General features: G+C 41.0%; 2 protein-coding genes across 3 annotated transcripts in view; both read right to left on the bottom strand.

The window, feature by feature from the left end:
* The window catches only part of LOC108359339 (glycine, alanine and asparagine-rich protein), a 3,977-nt gene extending 1,325 nt beyond the window's left edge, over positions 1-2,652 (bottom strand). Inside the window, exons 1-2 of the mRNA XM_017611165.1 lie at positions 2,515-2,652; positions 1,471-2,438 (exon numbers count right to left, since the gene is read on the bottom strand). Of these exons, the coding sequence (XP_017466654.1) occupies positions 1,471-2,438; positions 2,515-2,593 (1,047 nt within the window). The 5' untranslated portion in view covers positions 2,594-2,652. The remainder of the gene's footprint in view (positions 1-1,470; positions 2,439-2,514) is intronic.
* Positions 2,653-7,655: 5,003 nt separating this feature from the next.
* Positions 7,656-18,222, bottom strand: LOC108359340 (uncharacterized). 2 transcript variants are annotated; one of them, XM_017611167.1, is made up of 5 exons: positions 18,041-18,222; positions 10,744-12,586; positions 9,104-10,225; positions 8,710-9,011; positions 7,656-8,640 (listed from the first exon to the last, which is right to left on the bottom strand). In XM_017611167.1, exons 2-5 carry the CDS (start codon positions 12,568-12,570, stop codon positions 8,037-8,039), a joined length of 3,855 nt encoding a protein of 1,284 aa, XP_017466656.1. In that variant the 5' UTR covers positions 12,571-12,586; positions 18,041-18,222; the 3' UTR covers positions 7,656-8,036. The 2 variants fall into 2 exon arrangements, with proteins under 2 accessions (XP_017466656.1, XP_017466655.1); XM_017611166.1 differs by lacking the exon at positions 9,104-10,225.
* Positions 18,223-20,481: the final 2,259 nt, after the last annotated feature.

The raw sequence follows: 20,481 nt of genomic DNA, 5'->3' as shown, positions 1-20,481 counted from the left end.
CCAGTTAGCGACAAGTTTCGGATCGATATCGCACTTGTTGACGTAAAAATATTTCATATCATACGTCAATAAACCCGATACCGATTCGAAAATTGGCGCAAATTGGTTACATAATGTGTCGCTAACTGGTTACAGAATCTGCCTACAAAAATGATATCGTCCGATTCAGCTGGAACAAAAATGCTTCAAACAAGTAAGAGTTTCCCTGTATTATGGCCTCGAACCGACAAATACATCTTCTATTTGAATCAGTATTAAAAGCTCTATTGGCTCCTACATTCGGGTTTTGATAGGCAAGTCTCCCCTGAACCGTTTTTCAACATTTTTGGCCTATGTGGGCTTTTATTCGAAACCTAAATGTTTCGGTACCGAGTATCGACAGTATTGGATACTTAAAAGTATTGACTCCGCACATCATTACTGCTGTCATCTCAACTGTGACGTCAGCAAAACAGCTGATTCTGTCAAATTCCCTGAGAGCCGATTAGCGGTATTGCCATCGGCGCCACCTTCTATATTCTCTCCACCGTGAGTGTTTAGGGCGTCGGGTAGCATTTATGTTGAAAATAGAAATGGGTTCCTGACCGATAATGCGGAAATGCTTCTTTTCATAATGGAAAATATCAAAATTTTTAACTCTAATTACTAATTAGATACTAATAAATTTGATTTAATAATTAAAAAAAATGCTGAACTAGATTTTTAAATATAATCTTCTATAATCGAAATCCGGAAATGCGGAAGGATTTGAGCAAGGCCGAAGCTGTGGTCCGTAGCTCGTCGTTTTCAATGTGTTCAGAACTTAAGCCGGATTCCGGATATCTACCTGATACCCAGCACATCCCAAATAAATAAATACTCTTGGGGAATGTGCCTCGGCATGGACAACGTGGTGGAATATAAGTGAACAATCAGCATAGGGCTCAGACCAGGTATTCCTCGGTCTACAACAACTTTTAGCACTCCCACCTTCAAAGCCACCATCAGGAACTAGGGGAGAGATGAGTGGTAGGCTTCAAAAGGACGAAATTAGGCGAAACTCATGTTGTCCTCAACTTCGGAGGGTCGTGCAAGGTATTCGCTTTCATTGAATAGGTTGGACTGCAGGCTATTTGTGGGACTGTGAACTGACAACTTTACGTGGCACAAACACCTGATGGTTTGCGCTTACATCTCAAGTTTAGCAAATACGCGAACCATTCTTTTCTGACTTGCACTTGCACTTCCGTCAGTTTTCGTTATGTTTATTTAGCTTCCGCACTTTTAATAACAGTTGTTTAAAGAATAATAGCTGAAAAGCTGCGAAGCAGATTTGTCTTTGCACAATGTCCATACTAAGTTAATTTAGTATTGTAGTTCACAAATTGGAAAGTATTTTTTATTATTATTAAATTAAATTCTTACAGCCTTAAGCAATCGTTTTTGTTTAATTAGCCACCAACCACCACGCAACCATCACTGCCGACGTACTTCATGTCCGTCATATTGTATTTCGTGACCCAGCGCCGTAGTTTCAACATCGTACGACGTATCATCTGCTTCCGCACTAGGCGGATTGTGAATGGTGCTTTCATGTAGGCCGATGGTGGCATGAGCAGCTGCTTTCGATGCATTCACCTGTGCCTCGGCGGCAGAAGAAGCCGCTTTATATGTGGCCTCCTTCGTAGCTTCGTAATCCACACGCGCCTGCTTCAGTTGTTCCTCCACCTGTTCGACACGACTTCTGGCCTGCCCAACCATGGTCGATTGTGAAGCCAACTGATTGGCCACCTCACTTGAAGCTTGCTCAGCTTGTTCGGCCACCGACTTTGCATTATTCACGGCCGCTGTTAGCACAGAAACATGATGATTGGCAGCCTGTGCGGTCTGTTGAGCCAACTGCGAGGCAATCTTAGCTGACTTCAATTGCTCCAGCTCACGCGAAAGTGAACGTTGCGCTTCCGCTGCCTGTTGTTCCAACTCCTGTAAAAGGACCTGCTTGCCCGCCAATGCTGCCTGCGCTGTGGCGGCCGCTTGTGAGGCTGCCTGTGCCAAAGTGTTTTTCGCTATGAAGGCTGCCTGTTTGGCGGCGGCGTGTTGATTGGCAACCGCAGTGTAAGCCTGATTGGCAGAACCTTGCGCTATGGAACGCAAGCCGCTGCCGATGCTGTAACCTGACTTGGTGCCGCCAACACCACTGCCGCCGCTGCTACCGCCACCGCCACCGCCGCCGCCTCCTACATGCGAGTGTACACTGGGGGACGATGGCTTATATTCATAATAAGAGCTACTCGGCACCTCATGGGATGATGGACCAGAAGGCAACTCATGCGCGTGAACGGAATTGCTAACCTCATAGTAGCTATGATGCGAAGGTCCATGTGGAGGTCCCACTGGCGTTTTGTAATGATAACCGCTGCGTTTATTCAGGCGACCAAATGTTGTGGAACAACAAAGTGCTGTAAGGAAGAAAAGAGATTTTTAGCTATAAAAATTTAACAAATTTATTTCTGCAAATTTTATTTCTATACATACCCAATAGCAGTAGCGTTGCCGCTGGTATATTGGTCAAGTTGCACTTGATCATGCTTGTTGCAAATTCGATAATGAACATTTGAATATCCTGCACATTGGTTTTATATGTACACAGAAAGTTGCAAGCAAATCGCTTAAGCCCAAAAATGCAAACACACCTATGTACGTATGTAGGCACGTGTATACGTACGTAGATATGCACACTTGAAACTTCCCATAACTAATTTCTTATGGCGGGCCACATAAAACGGTGGTTGCGCGCTCAACCGCACGTTACGGCCACAAACTGCCGCGCGGCGGTATGATCGCAATTTTGTCTAACTACTTTGGCTACTTAATTTGTTACTAAGTTAATTTAGTATTGTAGTTGGCCACTTGGCAGTTGTAGTATGCGGCACTGGCCGTGCATGCTCATTACTTTTAAGTCTTCGTTCTTTTTATATATTTTTCTATTTTTTTTTATTACAACACTGGCTTTGGCTATTTAAGACCACACATTATGATATCATAAAGTAGTTTATATGAGGAAGTGAAATTTCCAAGTGGTGGTTATCACGCTTGCTGCAGTTTAGGTATTATAATAAGTACATACATACGTATGTATGTGTGTACATAGGCAGTTAAAGAGAGTAAAAGAAATTTAATGAGCTATGGGCAGTTCACAAAATCGTAATACAAACACTTTCGAGAAAGGCAATAAAACCGATTGGTAAGGCTATAACTTATTTTTATCAACAGCAATAAAAATCATGCAAAGTTGCAGTCATCTGTCTTGGAGTAGGGTGCATTTATCGAAGAGACTGTTACGTACAAATAAATATGTATTAGCTTAGTCTAAGATATTTTCAAAAATTAAAGAAACCATGCAGCAAACGTTCGTTCACTCCACACTGCTTGAAGAAAATATGTTTGTACTAGATTGCACTCACCCGCTTCGCTGAGTGAATTAAATTTCTGCGTGTTACATTAGGTGTAATTTATTAAAGAAAAAATCTCAACATACTTAAATTCAGCCAAACACATAGGAGATTTTCAAATTTAAATTCAAGCCCAATTTGAGCTTTTAAACATGTGGCAACCCTACTACATGTAGTTTAGTACTGACGCCTTTTCAAAACTATTTCGATTGATACCCCTATTGTAATAACTCATTACAATTACTTAATTTAATTTAGCTTTTTAAACAGGTAGTAACCATCTGAAGCCTCTTTCATCTGACATCCATATTGTGATACATAGTATGTGAATACATACTCACCTAGTTTCCTGAATTCAAGTTAAGTTTAATTTTTCAAATAGGTGTTAACCATGCTTAAATTGGACTATTTAAACAGGTGGCAGCCATCTTCAAAATATTTTCAAACTATGACCATATTGTTATACATATGTCCATATCCCAATTATTTAATTCCCTTAATTCAAGTAGAAATAGATATTTCTAACAGATGGCAACCCTCCCACGAAAAGTGTAGAAAAACAGACTTTTCAAAATCGTTATTGTAATAATTTATTTAAATTAATTGAACTTAATTTTTAAATTGGTGGCAATCCTTGTAAATATCTCAATAACAATAAAAGTTCAAACCAAAAGTTTCTTAACAATCTTTCGCTTGATACCCATATTTTAATTTTTCATATACATAAGTATGTAGCTTGGGAGTAATTGGTTTAAATTCGACTTTTCAAACAGGTGGCAATCTTTTTCAAAACCTTTTCAAACTACAACCTTCCTAAGCTTCTTTCGCCTGTAACCCAAATTGTTACACAAATTTCAAATAAATAATTCCACAGGTGGTAGCCCTCCTCATTAAGCATGGAATTGATTTTAAATATCTCCCAACCTAGTTCTAGTACTCTACCACAAATACTTCCAGAGATATGCAGAGTGCAAAATTCCGTTTGTATGGGAGGTGCGACTTCGCCTTGTCTAATCGAGAAAAAGACTATATTATTTTTAAGTTGGGCTAAATTCCACCAGTGCGCAAAATGATGATCGCTTGCGCAATTAAAGCGTGAAAGCGCAATAAACAAATGAGCAAGGATTGGAAAGAAGATAAAATTCTCACAAATTGCTATACATATAACACGTAGATATCTGCATTCGAGCGCTGATGTGTGCTGTGTTTCAGAAAGAGCCGTCCAATAATTGTAATCTTGAAGAAGAACCTTGCCCTAATAGACAAGCCATTGAGTGATCGAATAGTGGCCAGGTGACTTCAATAATGCTCCAACAGGAGCAAACCAGACCAAAAAATAGCTACCCAAAGTAACCTCGGTCAAAAACCCACCGACTTTGTTGCCGCAGACATCCGTACTATGTCAACTTTTAAAAAGCTTACTGGGACGACTTCGCGGATATTACCGAGAGTAACTTCGCCGGCCTTTCCACAGCCAAAAATGTATCTCTTGGCGAACGTCAGCTCAGCAAGTTCGTCAGTACTGCAGAAGCTTGCTCCATCCCATCCGGACGCATCGCGGAAGTTCGTCCCAAGTTTCGGGCTTACTTGGATGTTCTTTCAAACGAGCGTTACCACGTACGCCAGATCCATCCCGGGGATCCCAGCGTTAGGGACCTTAAATTGAAGACTCGGCTACTTGTAAATCAATATATATAAGCGGGAAAAGTGGGAGGAGCAAATTCGGCTGTGGTGTGAGTAAGCTGTGGTCAGCCGTGAATCCCCTGTCCAACGCAACGACACATGATGATAGACTGGAAATTCCATACGATGGTCACACCTCCTCGGAAAATACGCGAGATACTTTAGCCGGCAAATTGCACTGCATCCTTCGATGGATAGGGTCAAACGTTGGGGGATCAGAAGACAACACAACCTGGCAAAAACAGCGGTGAAGAAGAAAAAAACCCCAAAGGCCATGGGCCCAATGGTCCCGTTATGCATGCTGATGCTGAAAGTAGTGGAAACCAGCCAACAAAGGGGAGTCTTATTGACCAATAACTATTCTTTCCACCCTGCTGCTCCGGTACTTCACGTGTCACCAGACCCCAGCAAAATATAAGCTGGGCTTCCGAAAGGTGCAGAGTAAACACCCAGACAACTAGTGGCCTCGAAACGAAACCGCCCCTGTAAGAGAACGGTCCCAGTAGTCTTTGAAACCGTCTGCCAAACCACGCTGCAAGGGGACATTGAGTGTTCATCTCTGCCACAGGGATACAAACTGTGGTCAGAGTACTTCCTGAGTGGTCGAGATCAAATTTCTAAATCAAGAAGGTCGGTTTCCTATCCGCACTATTGCTTAACTTCTAAATCTCTGAGCTTCCCCAGCCACCGGAGGGAGTTTCCCCTGATCTCATACGCTGACGATTGTTTGATATTGGCTTCCAAACGATGACCCCTGCTCGAAAGTAAAAGGCTTTCTCTTCGAACTTTCTCTTTACTGCACCGCTCGGAACTTAACCCTTCCCCGACGAAATAAATGGCGACTCTATGCACCTCTTGGACGAACGAAGTTAAGCTTCAATTAGGTATCCGCATCGATAGCACACCAATTCTGATGGTAAACAACCTAAACATTTTAGGGGTTTTCATTGAAAACTTGCTCCCCTTCTTTGCGCACACAACCGAAATTTTGAACAATGTAAAGAACTTACTTTTTAAAACTCCACTAATATTGTAATGTTTCACGTAAATTGTGCACAATTTATTTAAATTAAACTTTTCAAACAGGTGGCAATCCTCTTCAAAAATATGTACAAACCAAAACTTTCCTTTCTTTCCTTTCTTCAAATACCTAAAACATTTTATAAATACTAGCCAAAGTTTTCATTTTATCAAATGTTAATTCAAGCTATACCGCGAAAAAAACCTTGGATATGACTTTTCGAATAGATGGCAACCCTAATCAACAATATTTTCAAACTAAAAACTTTTTAAATAACTTTCGTCTGACACTATGATGTATATTTTAGCTAACTGATGAATTAAGTTGAATTTGACCTTCTAAACAGGTGGCAACCTTCCTCCATATAGTTTAGAAATTAAGTATTTTTATACCCATTTTGATTAATACAAATAAATTATTAATAGATGGAATAATGTGTTAAACTTAATTTGAATTTAACTCTTTAAACGGGTGGAAACCCTCTTCAAACACCTCAAAAAGATTCAAAGCTTTCAAACAAAAGATTTCTTAAGACTATTTTGTTCTAAATCCATATATTAATATTTCATATACATACACACATAGCACGTACACCTTAATTAAATTCGACTTTTTAAACAGGTGGCAACCCTCTTAAAAACATATCCATACAAACATTTTCTTAAAATTTGTTGTCGGACACCCATATTCTGACAAATACTTCAATTACCTAATACGCTTAATTCAAGTTAAATTTAACTTTTTGAACAGGTGGCAACCCTCCTACTGGTAGCTTAGATATAAGGCCTTTTATACCATTTCGATTACCATCCATATTGTGACAGTTCATTTAACGAATAAATAATTTGAATGAAAGTTATTGCAGGTGGCAACTCTTTTCGAAAAAATAAAACCTAATTGAACTTCGACACCTCGAAAGTTTTATTTATTTTTTAAGATTCCATAACTCTTTACCTACCTATATAACTTGATACTTTCTATTCCTTTAACTCAAAATATTGAACATATTTACGCCAGCACGTCTCACGGAGTGGAGCGCTCAGACGTAAAGGAATAAAAAAAGGAAGAAAAACAACTCGGTTTTAGTGTTGTGTATATAATTAATCTTACAAATTTATTGGAAACAGGTTGTGAAAATACAACGCAATATTGTCTGGTTGGTTTTACCTTGATGTGGCGTGATAGCTGGTGATCCTTTGGAAGTCCTCAGGGAAGTGACTTTGGCAAATTGAAAATAGTTCCGTTTGACCCGCCGAACAATGACTTTTCGTTCAGTTTCTCCTCAAATCAGTAATTGAACGGCGGGTAAATTGGACGAGTATGCGTATTAGTGAATATGACTTTAATTGGTATAGATACACGCGCATATGTATATGCGTATACATATGCGCGTGTATGTGCATACGGTCTATGTTACCGCCCATTAGGGTGGAGCGCAATATTTAGGCCGGTGGCCTAAACAGAACAAATAACCACATTTTAATTATAAATAGTTTTTATTTAAATTTAAAAAAGCAGGATATTAAGTTTCGTAAATATAAATTAGTTAATTCTCGTAGCAGCCTCCTTTCGCAAACGGCGCTAAGGCGATCAATGAAATAATTTATAAAAAAAAATGGAAGAAGGCAATAAATATTTACACATAAAAAACAAAAACAAAAAAAAAATAACGAAAACAAGCAGTTGCACTCAACAGTATGCACTTACACTTACAACACTAACAAAAATAAATAATATCATTAACATATCTACTCATACACGTACGAATGCATCATAACGACGCAACAAAAAATGGCTCATCGAAAGTGAAAGTGGAACACATCTCGGTCTTGCAACTGACAGCTGTTGTGATAGGCTGTTGTGGTCGTCAACGCCGGTGCCACCGCCGCCGCCGCCGCTACTCATTTATAGTATTGCGTAATCTGACGAATCCAGTCCAAATAGTGTGAGACGCGTACATACACACCGGGCACATTGGCCTGACCGCAACCGATGCCCCAGGATACAACACCGACCACATTCCAAATGCCGTTGCGCTCGCATACCAATGGGCCGCCACCGTCACCTTTGCATGCATCCTTGCCCTCCTCACCGCCGGCACAAACAAAGCCGGGATTCAATTTGTAACTGTAGCCCAGGCGAGTTTGCCGCAATTGAGATTCGCATTGATGATGAGACAGGATGGGCACGTCCACTTCCTTTAGGATATTCTGGTATTTGCCATGCTCGCCGAAAGCATCTTTGCCCCAGCCGGTAGTCCAGCAGCGCGCGCCGGTAAAGTCGGAGAATTTTTCTGGCAGGCAGGCGGGACTGATGTGTGGATTCTTGGTGAAGTCGACGGGGTGATCAAGTTTCAGTACAGCTAAATCATTGTCCAAAGTACCAGCATAGTATTCGGGATGAATGTGTACGGAGACAACATCGCGTTCAATGTACGGGAAGAATTCCACGTCGTGATTGACATCCCACTCGCCGAGACGGGCGCGGAGGTCGAAGCCGTTTTGTCTATTTTTTTTTTGTGGGAAGTGAATAATTAATTGGACGTAAATATTTATACGAGTTAGATGTACTTACGACTTAATGCAATGAGCAGCAGTGATGACGTGTTGCGCATCGATCAGTGTGCCTCCACAAGCGTAGACCGATTCTTTGGGGTCCTTCTTCAAGATGGCCACATGCCATGGATACTCGCCGAACTCACTGTCGCCGTCAATGTAGGATGGGTTCTTGATACGACCCGTGATGCCAGCAGCGTTGCGCGTGCCACAACGACCAAGCTGTTGTTGGGCTGGTGGTTGCGGACGCAGTGGACGACGACAGCAGACCTCATTGACGCGGCATGTCTTCTCAACGGGACGGTTACCGTAGTAAGCGCGCTGTGAAAAAGTGAAAGCAATTTTAGCATCGATTTTAGGTTTTGATGTATTTCTGCCGCCCTTTGCTTAGCCCTCACTACTACCCGCTTTACCTGTTCAGCCTTTACCGTTCGTGCCAATACACTCTGCTTACGTTCCGCCGCCTCCTCATGCTCAACCACATCGCGTCGACGCCGATCACGTGGAAATGTCACGTAGTCGCTACCCTCCGCGGCACCAGGCGCTTGTGCTGGTATGGGACGCAGGCGAGACTCATAAACCAAACCTTTACCTCTGCGATTGGGCAGCGTATTCAATTCTTGATGTTTCGGACCGTGCGCAGTTGGTCCCTTGAATGCCACGCTCAAATTGGAGCTGCGTTCCTCATAAGCATTATAATTTCCGCCGGCGAAAATCTCACCACCATGACCGCTTGAACCGAAGCCGGTTGAGTAGCCGGCGTGCGATAAGCCGCCGCCATAACCGTCCGCACCATGACCGCTGGCGCCATACCCACTTGAAATGGGACCACCGAAATGTCCAGGCCCCGTGCTGCCCAAGTTATAGCTCGGATATGATACATGTTCGCCCACACCAGAAGTGCCTGGATAATAACTACCAGCGGATGTTGTACCAAATGAAGCGTGTTGGAATTGTTGGCTCGCAAAATGTTGCTGGTGGTGAAGAAGTCCGGTATCAATGATTGTGTTTGCTGGCGCCGTTACAGTGCTATGATGTTCATATATCGGTTTGCTCGGCACCACATCGATGATCGTAGCACTTGGTGCTGTGCCGCCGTAAATGGGCCCAGGTGCGGTAATGTCATGCGGATGCGAATGATGATCGTGCTCGAAACTACTGTAATGATCGTGATGATGGTAATGTGTATTGTGAATTTGTTCGGGCTTCGATTTGAATAGATCACCGACTTTTTGAAAGATTTTGGCATTCGGCGTGACATGCAAATTGACTAGTGGTTTCACCACTTTGTCGCCGAATTCGGTTTTGCTAACCTGCACGGAGACCAATGGATTTACATTCAAAAGGCCAAGATTCAAGCCATTCGGTCCAATCGAGCCGAAATGTGGATTTGGTGCGGGATGAAAGTCGCCTAGTGCATTTGCGGGATAACCACCACCGCCGGTGGGGTATGGTAAGCCAAATGATACGCCATAAGTGGGCAGAATCTTACGCCTTATCAGCTCGAGGGCTGCTAGGTCGGGTATGCCGGTGCGCTATATATATGGTAAATGGTTGGAGTGGGACAAGTGAGAGAGAGAGAGGAGATGAGATGAGTAAGTTCGTAAGAAGTTTATAGGGGAAGGAGCGTGTATGAGGTTGGATTTGGCATGCTAGTAGGCGTGCGATTTGGACCCGAATGGTATGAATACTTTGGCTGTGCAGTTAGAAATGAAAAGTTTTAGTCGGATTAGTTACGGGGTAAGAGCGTCACGAAATGCCGAGACACATTGAAGAAGGGTTGCTAAATAATTTTTATAGAGTCCACATTCTCGGTTCTCTTTCTATGCTTGGCTGGTGCTGCTGGAGGGAGTACGACGTGTGACGCGAACAGTGGTTTCATGAGTGTGCTGTGGAACGTAGTAGAGTGAAATACCTATACCTGACTGTACAGATTAGTTTGTATTAATATTAATTTTTTTGTTTTTTTCAGGTACTTAGGCACGAAATTAATAGGGTTACGGTTAACATAAATAGTTGACAATAAAAATATTTAACTGAAAATATCACTTACCCCTTCGGCATCTAGCGGCAGATCAGCTGCACCTTCGTCGGACTGTTTGTCCTCGGCTTTCACCTGGCGCTTGCTGCGCTTAGTTTCCTCAACCTTTTCCTCATCCTTCTTTTCATCCTCATTCTTATCTTCTGCCGCGCTGACGGTTGCATTAGTCGCCGTTTCATCGCCCAAGGCTTCGATATCTTTGCCCAAGTTACGTGGATCAATAGCCAAGATGAGATCCTCTTTGCGTCCAATGCGATCAGCAGCAGGACATTGGTTGAATGGCACACATTGACAGTCGACGATTTGTTGACGTGCGGGATCATAACCGCCTTGATATTGACCGCCCAAATTGTTTCCCAAGCCATTGTAGCCGCCGCCGCCGCCGCCGAAGTTTTGCAGTTCTTTCTTGTAGTAGTCAGGGTTTTGGCTGTGATAACTGCCGCTGACGCCGCCCAAGTTGTTGGACTGTCCAAAGCCACTTTGTCCGAAACCGCTAGCGCCAGCTGGTTGTTCATAAATGCCCGCAGGCACTGCGCTATTAAAGCCGGGTTGCTCATAAACGCCTGGAGCGCCAGCATTACCACCAAAGCTACCGAAACCGCCAGCAATATTGGGTTTCTCATACGCGCTGAATCCGTTGGCTGCCGCCTGCGAAAGTAGTCCGCCCTGTGAGGCGCCATTGTAACCAGCGCTGAAGGCATTCGATTCGGTGAAGCCACCCTGTGTTTGCGGTGTGAAGGCAGTCGAGGATTGCGCAAGCGCTGAGAAGTCGGTGTTTATCGCTTGTCCAGCGCCAATTGGTATGGGCACAGTGGGAACTTTAGCGCCAGCAACACCGTCGGTGCCCTCGACATGGTGGAAGTGGTGATGCACGTGCTGTTGTAAGCCAACACCGGGCCCACCGGCTGGTACAGCATTCAAGTTGCCAACGACAACTTTCGAAGAAGAGGAAGCTGAGGCGGAAGATGATTGCTGTGCGTAGAAATTGGATTGCGAGGAACCAGATGCGTGAATTTTCTCAGCACCAGGGTTTTCAAAGGCGTATGGTGGTGGCACCTCCGCATTGCCGCCGCTATAGACGGGACCGGGTGGCTTGCTGCCGTAAATAATAGTGCCAGGTGGAGGTCTGTTGAATGTGGTGGGACCGTTGCCGCCAATCGCTGAGGGTGGTGGACTTTCCAAGTATGGGCCATTGTAAACCGGTCCGGGGCCAGATGGTCGATAGGGCGGCTTGTAAGCGCCTTCATAGCCAACTTTACGCGGTGGACCGAAAGAGTTCAACGATGATGGTGGTGGAGGACGACTATTGTAGTGTCCGGGTGGTGGCATTGGCTTCGGTGGTCCGTATGGGCCACCACCGAAAGAGGGTGGTGGTGGAGCTTGCGCATAAATTGTCGAATAGTAAGGACGTTTCTCTTCAACATCACAGCTCATTAGGCCGAGACCACAAAGTTTGTCACGTATCAGATTGCGTGCTTGCAGATCATCACCTTGCTGTAGCGCCTGATCGATGTTACCATCAGCATACACCTGATCGTATTCGCCCAGGTTGCGGCCTTCGCGACGAGAATTAATGATTTGATCGATAACGGCATTTATGTCGGAGCTAGTGTCGTTGCTGTAGATATTCTCATGCACGTCATAGTTGCGACCCTGCACCTCAGCAGGTTGCATAGCGGTTGGACTTGCATTGTCCGACTCTGTGGAGCGTCGGCTGAGCATTGATTCCTTTGAGGGTTCCCAGCCGCCACCCCAAGACGACTGCTGTGCGTGTATGAGTGAACAGCCAGCCAGGAGTATGGCGGCCATGACAGCCAGACGACGATGTGTTAATCTCATTATGCAGGCGTACGAGCTGTAAAAAGATGCAAATAATGGATGGGAGATTAGTGATTTGCGGTAAGTGATGCGCGATGATGAAGTAACAATTTAAGTGTTTCACAAGTTCAATGTTGTCTATTTTTTTCTACTTCAGCTACAACTTGTAACTTCTGCTTCTCTCTCTCTCTCTCGCCTTTCGCGTTTTTGTAGTGTTAATTAACCTAAATATTAATGATGAGCGTAGACAGATTTGTGGTCATTGTGCTACTTCTGCGACTGCATACGCGTTTGCGCAAAGATCAACAGTAAATATTGTTCATGCAAGTATTTCGGCAATTGCTGGCTGACAACCAGTTTGTGCGACGCATTTTATTCATGTACAACAAATAAATAAATAGCCAGCGCGTTGGAGAGTGAGTTGCGCACTCAAAAAGCGAAGAGCTTGAAGAAATATGAGTCACGCTTGAATGTGCCGATTGTTGGCTGGCGCAGCGGCGAGCTGGAGCAATGCGCGAAAGACTTTTACTTTCGCTTTAAGGTCGTTAGCTCGAAATAAAGGGGGAACAGAAAATCAGAAAACCAGAAAAAAAAACAAAAACAAAAAAGTGTATATGTAGTATAGTAAGCGGTGTTGCAAGCCGCTCGCTAAAGTCGAGTACGGATGTACTGGAGGTGTGAAGGCGCTGTTGCGCGATTTATTTACCTTTTTTGCTGTTTTGTTTTTGTAGCTTAACCTCGCTGCGGAGGAAGTGCTTTTTACGCTATTTTTTATTTTTTTTTCTACTGATGTAAGCGCTTAGGCTTGGCGCGGGAAGTTTTATGCTAATTTGGTATTTTATCTAAAATTTTTCCTCTACGAAAAGAAAATTTGCAATACGGTTACGTGTGATTTGTTGATAAACTCCTTAAATGCAACGCTGTGTGACCGTTACATATGTCAGCGCAGAGCTGAGCTGAGCTCATCGACTAAATGGCAATGGCATAGTTGGGGGAGAAGTCGTGACTTTTGCGGCGTTTGTTGCTTGGCTTTTGTGTAAGACCTTTCCTTACTTGAAATACATACATACATAAATGTTTTACTTGAATGCGTCGGGGCACTGGATGGCTGGTGTTGCCTGACAGTTTTTTGTTATTTATTTATTTTTATTTTTTTGTTTTTCTACTTTTGGCGGCATTATGCAACTGGCGAGCGAGTAGTGCTGCTGTGTGGGTTCAAGGTATTAAATACATCTACTTTTTTTGTATAGGTAAGTGTTTTGAGCAGCTGGCTGGATTTGACTGTATTTTTGGCTATGCCTTCAGCTGTTATGTGTAGGTTTAAGATTTAGTAATTATGTTTCTTTTTAATTATGTTTTCTGGAGCGCAAAAAAAATCTTTTTTTGTTACTGTTAAAAAAAAAACTCACTTGGGCAAAAATAGCGCAGCCTGCATGTGAGTGTGCGCCATTGTATGCTGATTGTGAACGAATGCGTGAAAGATACTGAATTTTTAAGTAACTACACATTTTTAATAGTTCATTGTCTGTTTGATTTAAATTTTTTTATTTTTACTTTTATTATGCAACCGCATCCGATTCACGTACATATGTAGTGTAAGCATATGTTGCATATGTAACGGTTTATTTATTTTTTTTTTGAATCAACGTAGGGGAAATGTATGGTAATGTGTAATGTCGGATCCGGTGAGTGGCCTGTTATGGCGCGCGTACACTATCGCTTGTTTGAGTGTTCGTGCGTGTGTGTGTGTGTGTGTGTGTGTGTGTGTGTGTGTGTGTGTGTGTGTGTGTGTGCGTTTTATGCAATGTTGCACGGTGTTTGCAAGATGAAAATGCCTATATATGTATATATGCATGCATAATATTGTATAATTTTAATTATTTAAGAGTCTCGTATGCTGCTGATTTATATATAAATTTTATTTTTTATTGCTAATTGTAAGTGTTTAAATCTCACGGAAGGTAACAACTTCATATATGTACGTGCATGTGTGTATGATGTATTTTCGCGGGAAAATTTCCCTTTGTCAGCAAGCATTTGAGAAAAAAATTTATTGCACTTTCTACTCCACTTTTCTAAGTCTCTGAAATTGTTAGTATTTGTAGCAAAACTGGTTTGGCGAAATTGTCTGTAACAGCTGAACTAAACGGAAAAAGCTATATAAAAATTATGCAAAGTCGTTCCTAGTAAGTTTTTTTTTTTAACTGAGTAGGCTATTTTGATTGTTTTTTATTATTAAAAATTTGATGAAAAAAGTCATCTAGCGGTGCAGAGTGCTTTTGGCTTAGCATACCAGTGCTGGTTGCCAGATACGATGCGTTCGGGATAATTATTAAATATGTTTTTGAAAATTTTCTTTTTGATGCAGAAAAACGTCTAGATGCTAGAGGAACACTTCTGCATCAAAAAAAAAAAATAGAAAATAAAAAATTGTTAAGTTAATTAAATAGAATGGAAATTTATTTAACATGGTTGTTTTCAGTGGCAAAAAAAATATAATTTAAGAAAATTTATTAACTGAACATTTTTTTAATTTTTATTTTTATTAAAAATATTCAACAATTTATATTGAGCTCGAGGACGTTTTAAATGAAAATTTTATTGTGGAAAAGCAACAATAAGTTGAAAAAATAGTAGAAGTGATAGCTTATTTAAAATTTTATTGAGTTTGCGGAACACCCACAATCAAAATTTTTCAAAATAAATCGTTACTAGGCTAGAAAATAACAAAAACAAAATATTGAAAATTTTTCTTTAATGAGCTAAGGAGCAAATAAATTTTTTTAGCTCTTTGCTTCAGCTCCGCTCCAGCTAAAATCCTTTGCTACTTGCTCCAATGCTCCACCAGCATATTCAATTGACCTTTTAGGTACTGCAAAATGCCTCTTGAAGACTGTTAGAGTAAAGTTAGAGTTAAATTCACTCCTCACAACCATAGCCATGCCATGAACCTACCAAAATTAATTTTTAAATTCTATCACCAAACGACAACACTGAAAAAAACTTAATCTTTCTTTTTAAAAAACATAAGTGATTTTGACACCTTTAAAATTTTTTTTTAGTAATAGTCTGCACGGAAGGGATAAGATGTATACTATACCTATGTATACTGCGATTATTTTCTAACACTGCTAGGAGTAGTTTGTAAATTAATAGTTAGAATTTTTTGGGTAACTGTATGTATTAAGTATATCATCTCACTGGTAACATTTGAATTTGAATAGTTGGGCAAGGTTGGAATGCTCGGAGAGTAGATGCTACCCACACTTGGGCCATTTATAGAAAAAGTGGGACACTGTACATTATTGTTTTTTAGCGGATTCAAGATTTTTCAAATCATTTCCTCTAGGAAAGGGAAGCATTTCATTTTCTTGGACAGCTAACTTCATTTTTAATACGTATACGATGTCGTTAGTAAGAAAATTTCCTCCTCGCTGTTCATGGAATGCATGGGGAACCTTTTTTTTTCAAAAATCTCCTCAGTAAACTTCCTCAAGCTTTCCATAAGAAGCAAAAAGAAAACAATTTCGTTTCAAAACTTCTGCTTTGTTTCCATAAGCAACGAAGAGGAACATTTCTACATTACTTTCAAATGTAAACTTTCCATATTTTCCTTGGGGGTTGCTAACAGACATGTTACACCGGTGTTTGACGACTTTAGATCGACGTTTACTGGGCCCTCTTCGACAAAATAGGCTTAACGGCTAACCAGGACCTGCGGCCAGTCTTCTATCACAAAATAGTTTTTGCAGGCTAATGACCCCGTCAGAATAGGTACTTGGCGTACGTTCCGCTCAAGGATGAAACTTAACAGTTGAGTTAGACTGTGTGTATTTGCATAGAGAGCGTCAGATTGGCAACCCTTGCGTCGACGGACCCAACGAACATTGGCCAACACTCAACTTTTGACGCACGTAAGTCCGTCACTGCTAACAGTTGTACAACCTTGCGTTTACACAAGGCAAAACAATTGAGAATATGTACTAATTGTCAAATTGTTTTTGTTGTAAAGTGTCTTCGATAACCCAGATACAGTGACGATCACATCAAGAGAAGTGTGAATATATAAGTAAAATAAATTGTGAATGTTTTGCTATTGTATCTGTAAAATTGACTTGTGTAAACTCCAAGTACGCGGCCATAAGGAACAGCTGATCTTTGTTTGCAAACGCAACAACTTCATTGTGGCGTATCTCTACGTTACGTACGCCACTTCCTTCGCATACTTTTCCGACCGTTCTGACGGGCCTATAAAGCCGAAATGTTCGTGCGAGGAACTAGTCGATTTATCTACATAAGAAAGTTATTGCGGAATTGAAAGATAACATCTCTATTGTGACCAGAAGTGTTTTATATACATAAATAGTTGCCTGATATTGGATCTGTTCGATAATCTGATCACTTCTAATAAATATCTGAGAGCTAAAAATGGTATTTAATTTAGAGAAGAAGTTGCGACGTTCTGCTTGGAAAATGTTACTGCTTTGTAGCAATGCGCCAAAAGGAAGCGGAAAAACAGCTGATCCAAATAACTGAATGGGGTTTAGCGGATTTTTAAACAAACTCCTAATGTTAAAAAATTTTGACATAATGTTAAATGCTTTTGAACGCTAAAAAAATTTCGATGAGCTTTTGGTAAGTAATGGAAATTTTTGCGAATTTTGTGTTCGCGTACTTTTTTTCGTGAATATTTTTCAATTCTGCTATTAATTATAGTAATAGTCATAAACAAAAAGTGCGGTCATAAGCAGTTAAGTGGTGTAACTTAATCAATGCAAGCCATTAACCAATCGATTATACGATTTATGGATAAAGTCTTTTGAGTCTATTTATGTCAAGTTGCCCATAAATTTTATAAATTCATTTTCAAATATGATTTTCGTAACTCATTCACCATCGCATTGTAGTTCATTAAACCTAAATATGTGCATACACTACTTGTGTTTATACTTTCGATATTAGCGATGTGATTTCCTTATTTTGCCTTTCAGTTATATTTCTCCTCTATACTGATTATAATGCATTATGCCGGATTTGGCATACCATGTGCGCTTCGATATCAAACCAAATTTGAAGTCATTAATTTTGCAATGAGTACATATTTATGAATTCAATGGCAACAACAACAACAACAACAAATTGCATGCAACTTCACGTGCGCTCACTCAACAGTCCGACTAACAATTTGCAACTCCAAGAAATTTTTCCTCAATCAACACTATATATTTTTTTTAATTATGGCATCTGCTGAGTCTTATTTTTTGTTAATTTCCTTTTTAATTTTGAAATTTCGTCTAAATTCACGGTCCCAGCGATAATTGGCACGCCGTTTATGCGTTGCGGGTTTTTACACTATTGCTACACCTTTTTACCTTCACTGTCGACACAATTTATTTTTCATAATATTTTTAAACACTTTTGTGTTTTTCATTGTTTTTTACTTTATTTTTGTTTTCATGTAGATATTTGCACATTTTGCAAAAAAACTCACCTCCTTGCTTGTTTCGCCTCTATTTGGTGTGGAAAAATAAATAAAAATTCACTTAGCACTTGCACACGCTGTATTCGCACTCAATACCGTTGTTTTTTATCCTTATGTAATAATCCACAAAAAATAATTAATCCTTTGCTCCTTTTTTTTGTTGATTGTTGATCGCGCTATGCGCTTTGCGATGTTGGCTGCTTGACTGATTTGGTTTTGAACCGCACACAACATTTTATACCACTACCGCCTGTTGCTGGCCGCCGTTTGTAGCAGCGGCTTAGCCGGTAAACTCAGTGAGTAAAACTACCATATACGAAGAGGCTAAATGCCAAGTAACAAAAAAAAATTATAAAAAAAAATACAAAATACTACAAAAGAGTTGTATGAAATAGCGGCAGTAAGCAAAACAAATAACAATACGGGCTGTGGCGCAAAATCTACAGCCAATCCGAAATTTATAAAGTTGCATTTGCGCAGCCGCAAAGTTGCTCCAAAATTCAGTCAAAAGCCGTCAGCAGTTAATGCGCGCTTGAGGCTCTCAAACACACAGCTCAAGTGAGTTAGGTACTCTTCTCTGGAGAGTGATGTCATGTGGAGCCTTTAAGTGGATTTGACGATTTTGCGCCGATGTCTTTGTGGTGATTTGTATGTATGTATGTATATATGATTTCTGTGAATTGTTAAAGGTCATTCATGGCTTCGTTGCGATCGTACATAAGAATTAGTTTTGGGGTTTTCAACTTCAACTGCTTAAACAAATTTAAATAATTTGTTAAAGTTAACTTATGTATGGGGACATTTTTGAATACATTTCTTAGAACTATGAGCTTTGCCTTAATACTGATCGACGGGGCTATGAACTGAAGTACAGAATTCGCTATGTCTGTCTGAAACTAGCACTTATACACTAACCGTTCCAGGATGAAGCAAGGAGTTGGCATGGCAACTCACGTCACCTTCAAGACGAGCGCGGTGCCATCATCTCAGATGAGCGGCTGCCATATGGCCTCTCCGTCTTTTTCAGCCAAACGAAGGTACTAAAGGCTTCTGGTTAGCGAAATATCCTTACAAATAAGGTCACCGCGTAGTAAGCCAGAATGGGCTTCCTGATATGCTCAAGCGAGGAGTGAATCGCAGGCTCAATAAGACCAATTTACAAGAGTATCTCCTCTGCGATCTTCACCTTTGGAAAATTGCAATAAGAAGATTCATTTTAAAAGACAAGTACCCATTAGTATGTGTTAAAAATTCGATAAATTATTGAGAGTATTCAAGCGAGGGTTCTTAAGAATATTTTACCTATTGCCGAAACACCGGTTACCGAAACACCGGCTTAAAAGTAATTGAGCAGCAGATCATAATCTCCCTCGCTGCCGCCTAGCCTAGCCGTTGGATCTCTAAATAATAGGCATCTTCATCTCGATGTAAGCAACAGTTAACGATACGGTGAGCTGCCTAAAGTCCCCTACCGTTCGTAAGTAACAATATTTTCTGCATTCTGAGTTTACTTACTCAAAAGTTATCGGTCTCGAATTAAACCAACTGAGCCCACATTATGGCTTCGATGCCAAGGCAGAATTTATTAGCTACGATACTGCAGGTACCACTTTTACGGAATTGTAATTTCCTGCCGACGTAAATTTATTTAAGCATAGAACGAGGGTGCCCGATCCTTCTTTCCATAACGTTTTCGATCACCAAAGTAGAGAGATGTAAGAAGCAATTGGGACAACTAGCATGTGGTTTATTCACTATATTACATAATTTGAACTAAGATCCCATGTACGGCCAAATAGTCTTCTATATACATATGTATGATCCCACATGGCTTACTAAGAGTTTTGTCAAAGTGAGAGCTAAAACTCAGCCTCTTATCTAGGGTTATACCAAAATATTTGCCTTCGTCAGGGTATTCAACTAAGTATGGTTTCTCCGATGGTGACCGAACTAGCGTTCGCTTTTTGTCTTCTTCTAAACGGTGCAAGAACAGCGTTTTTCAGATTTTTTCCAAACAACAATTACCAGATGGTCTATTGAAATGCATCATAGTCACACCTCCCTTTATCCATCCTTTCATGGGTCCCAAACGAAGCATAATATCAATCCACCCAATAGTACAATGCTCTTCAGAAAGATCAGTATGCAGTATTATCGAAAATCATCGATGCTCGCGAAGGCTTACAGATAAACCTACTAAGTGGCTCGACGCCCCTTCGAAATTACTAACTAAAGACGTTATGTCGATTTCGCTTTGACAAAGTTTGGTGAAACCAGTAGCTGATACCCCTTTGTTGTCACGGGAGAACTTGGTTCTCTTCAGCGCGTTGCTAGCAGTTACATTCTGCTAGTGTTGATGTACAACCAGTGTTGCCACGGACCTATTTTTTTCCTACCAAAACCAACCAACCTCAACTGTCCCGAAATCAACCTCAGCGTTACGCTATCGC

The sequence above is a fragment of the Rhagoletis zephyria genome, unplaced genomic scaffold, assembly GCF_001687245.7.
Source record: "Rhagoletis zephyria isolate East Lansing unplaced genomic scaffold, Rhagoletis_zephyria_1.1 Rzeph_scaffold_00376, whole genome shotgun sequence".
Lineage (NCBI taxonomy): Eukaryota > Metazoa > Arthropoda > Insecta > Diptera > Tephritidae > Rhagoletis > Rhagoletis zephyria.
This window is presented reverse-complemented; position numbering and strand designations above follow the sequence as displayed.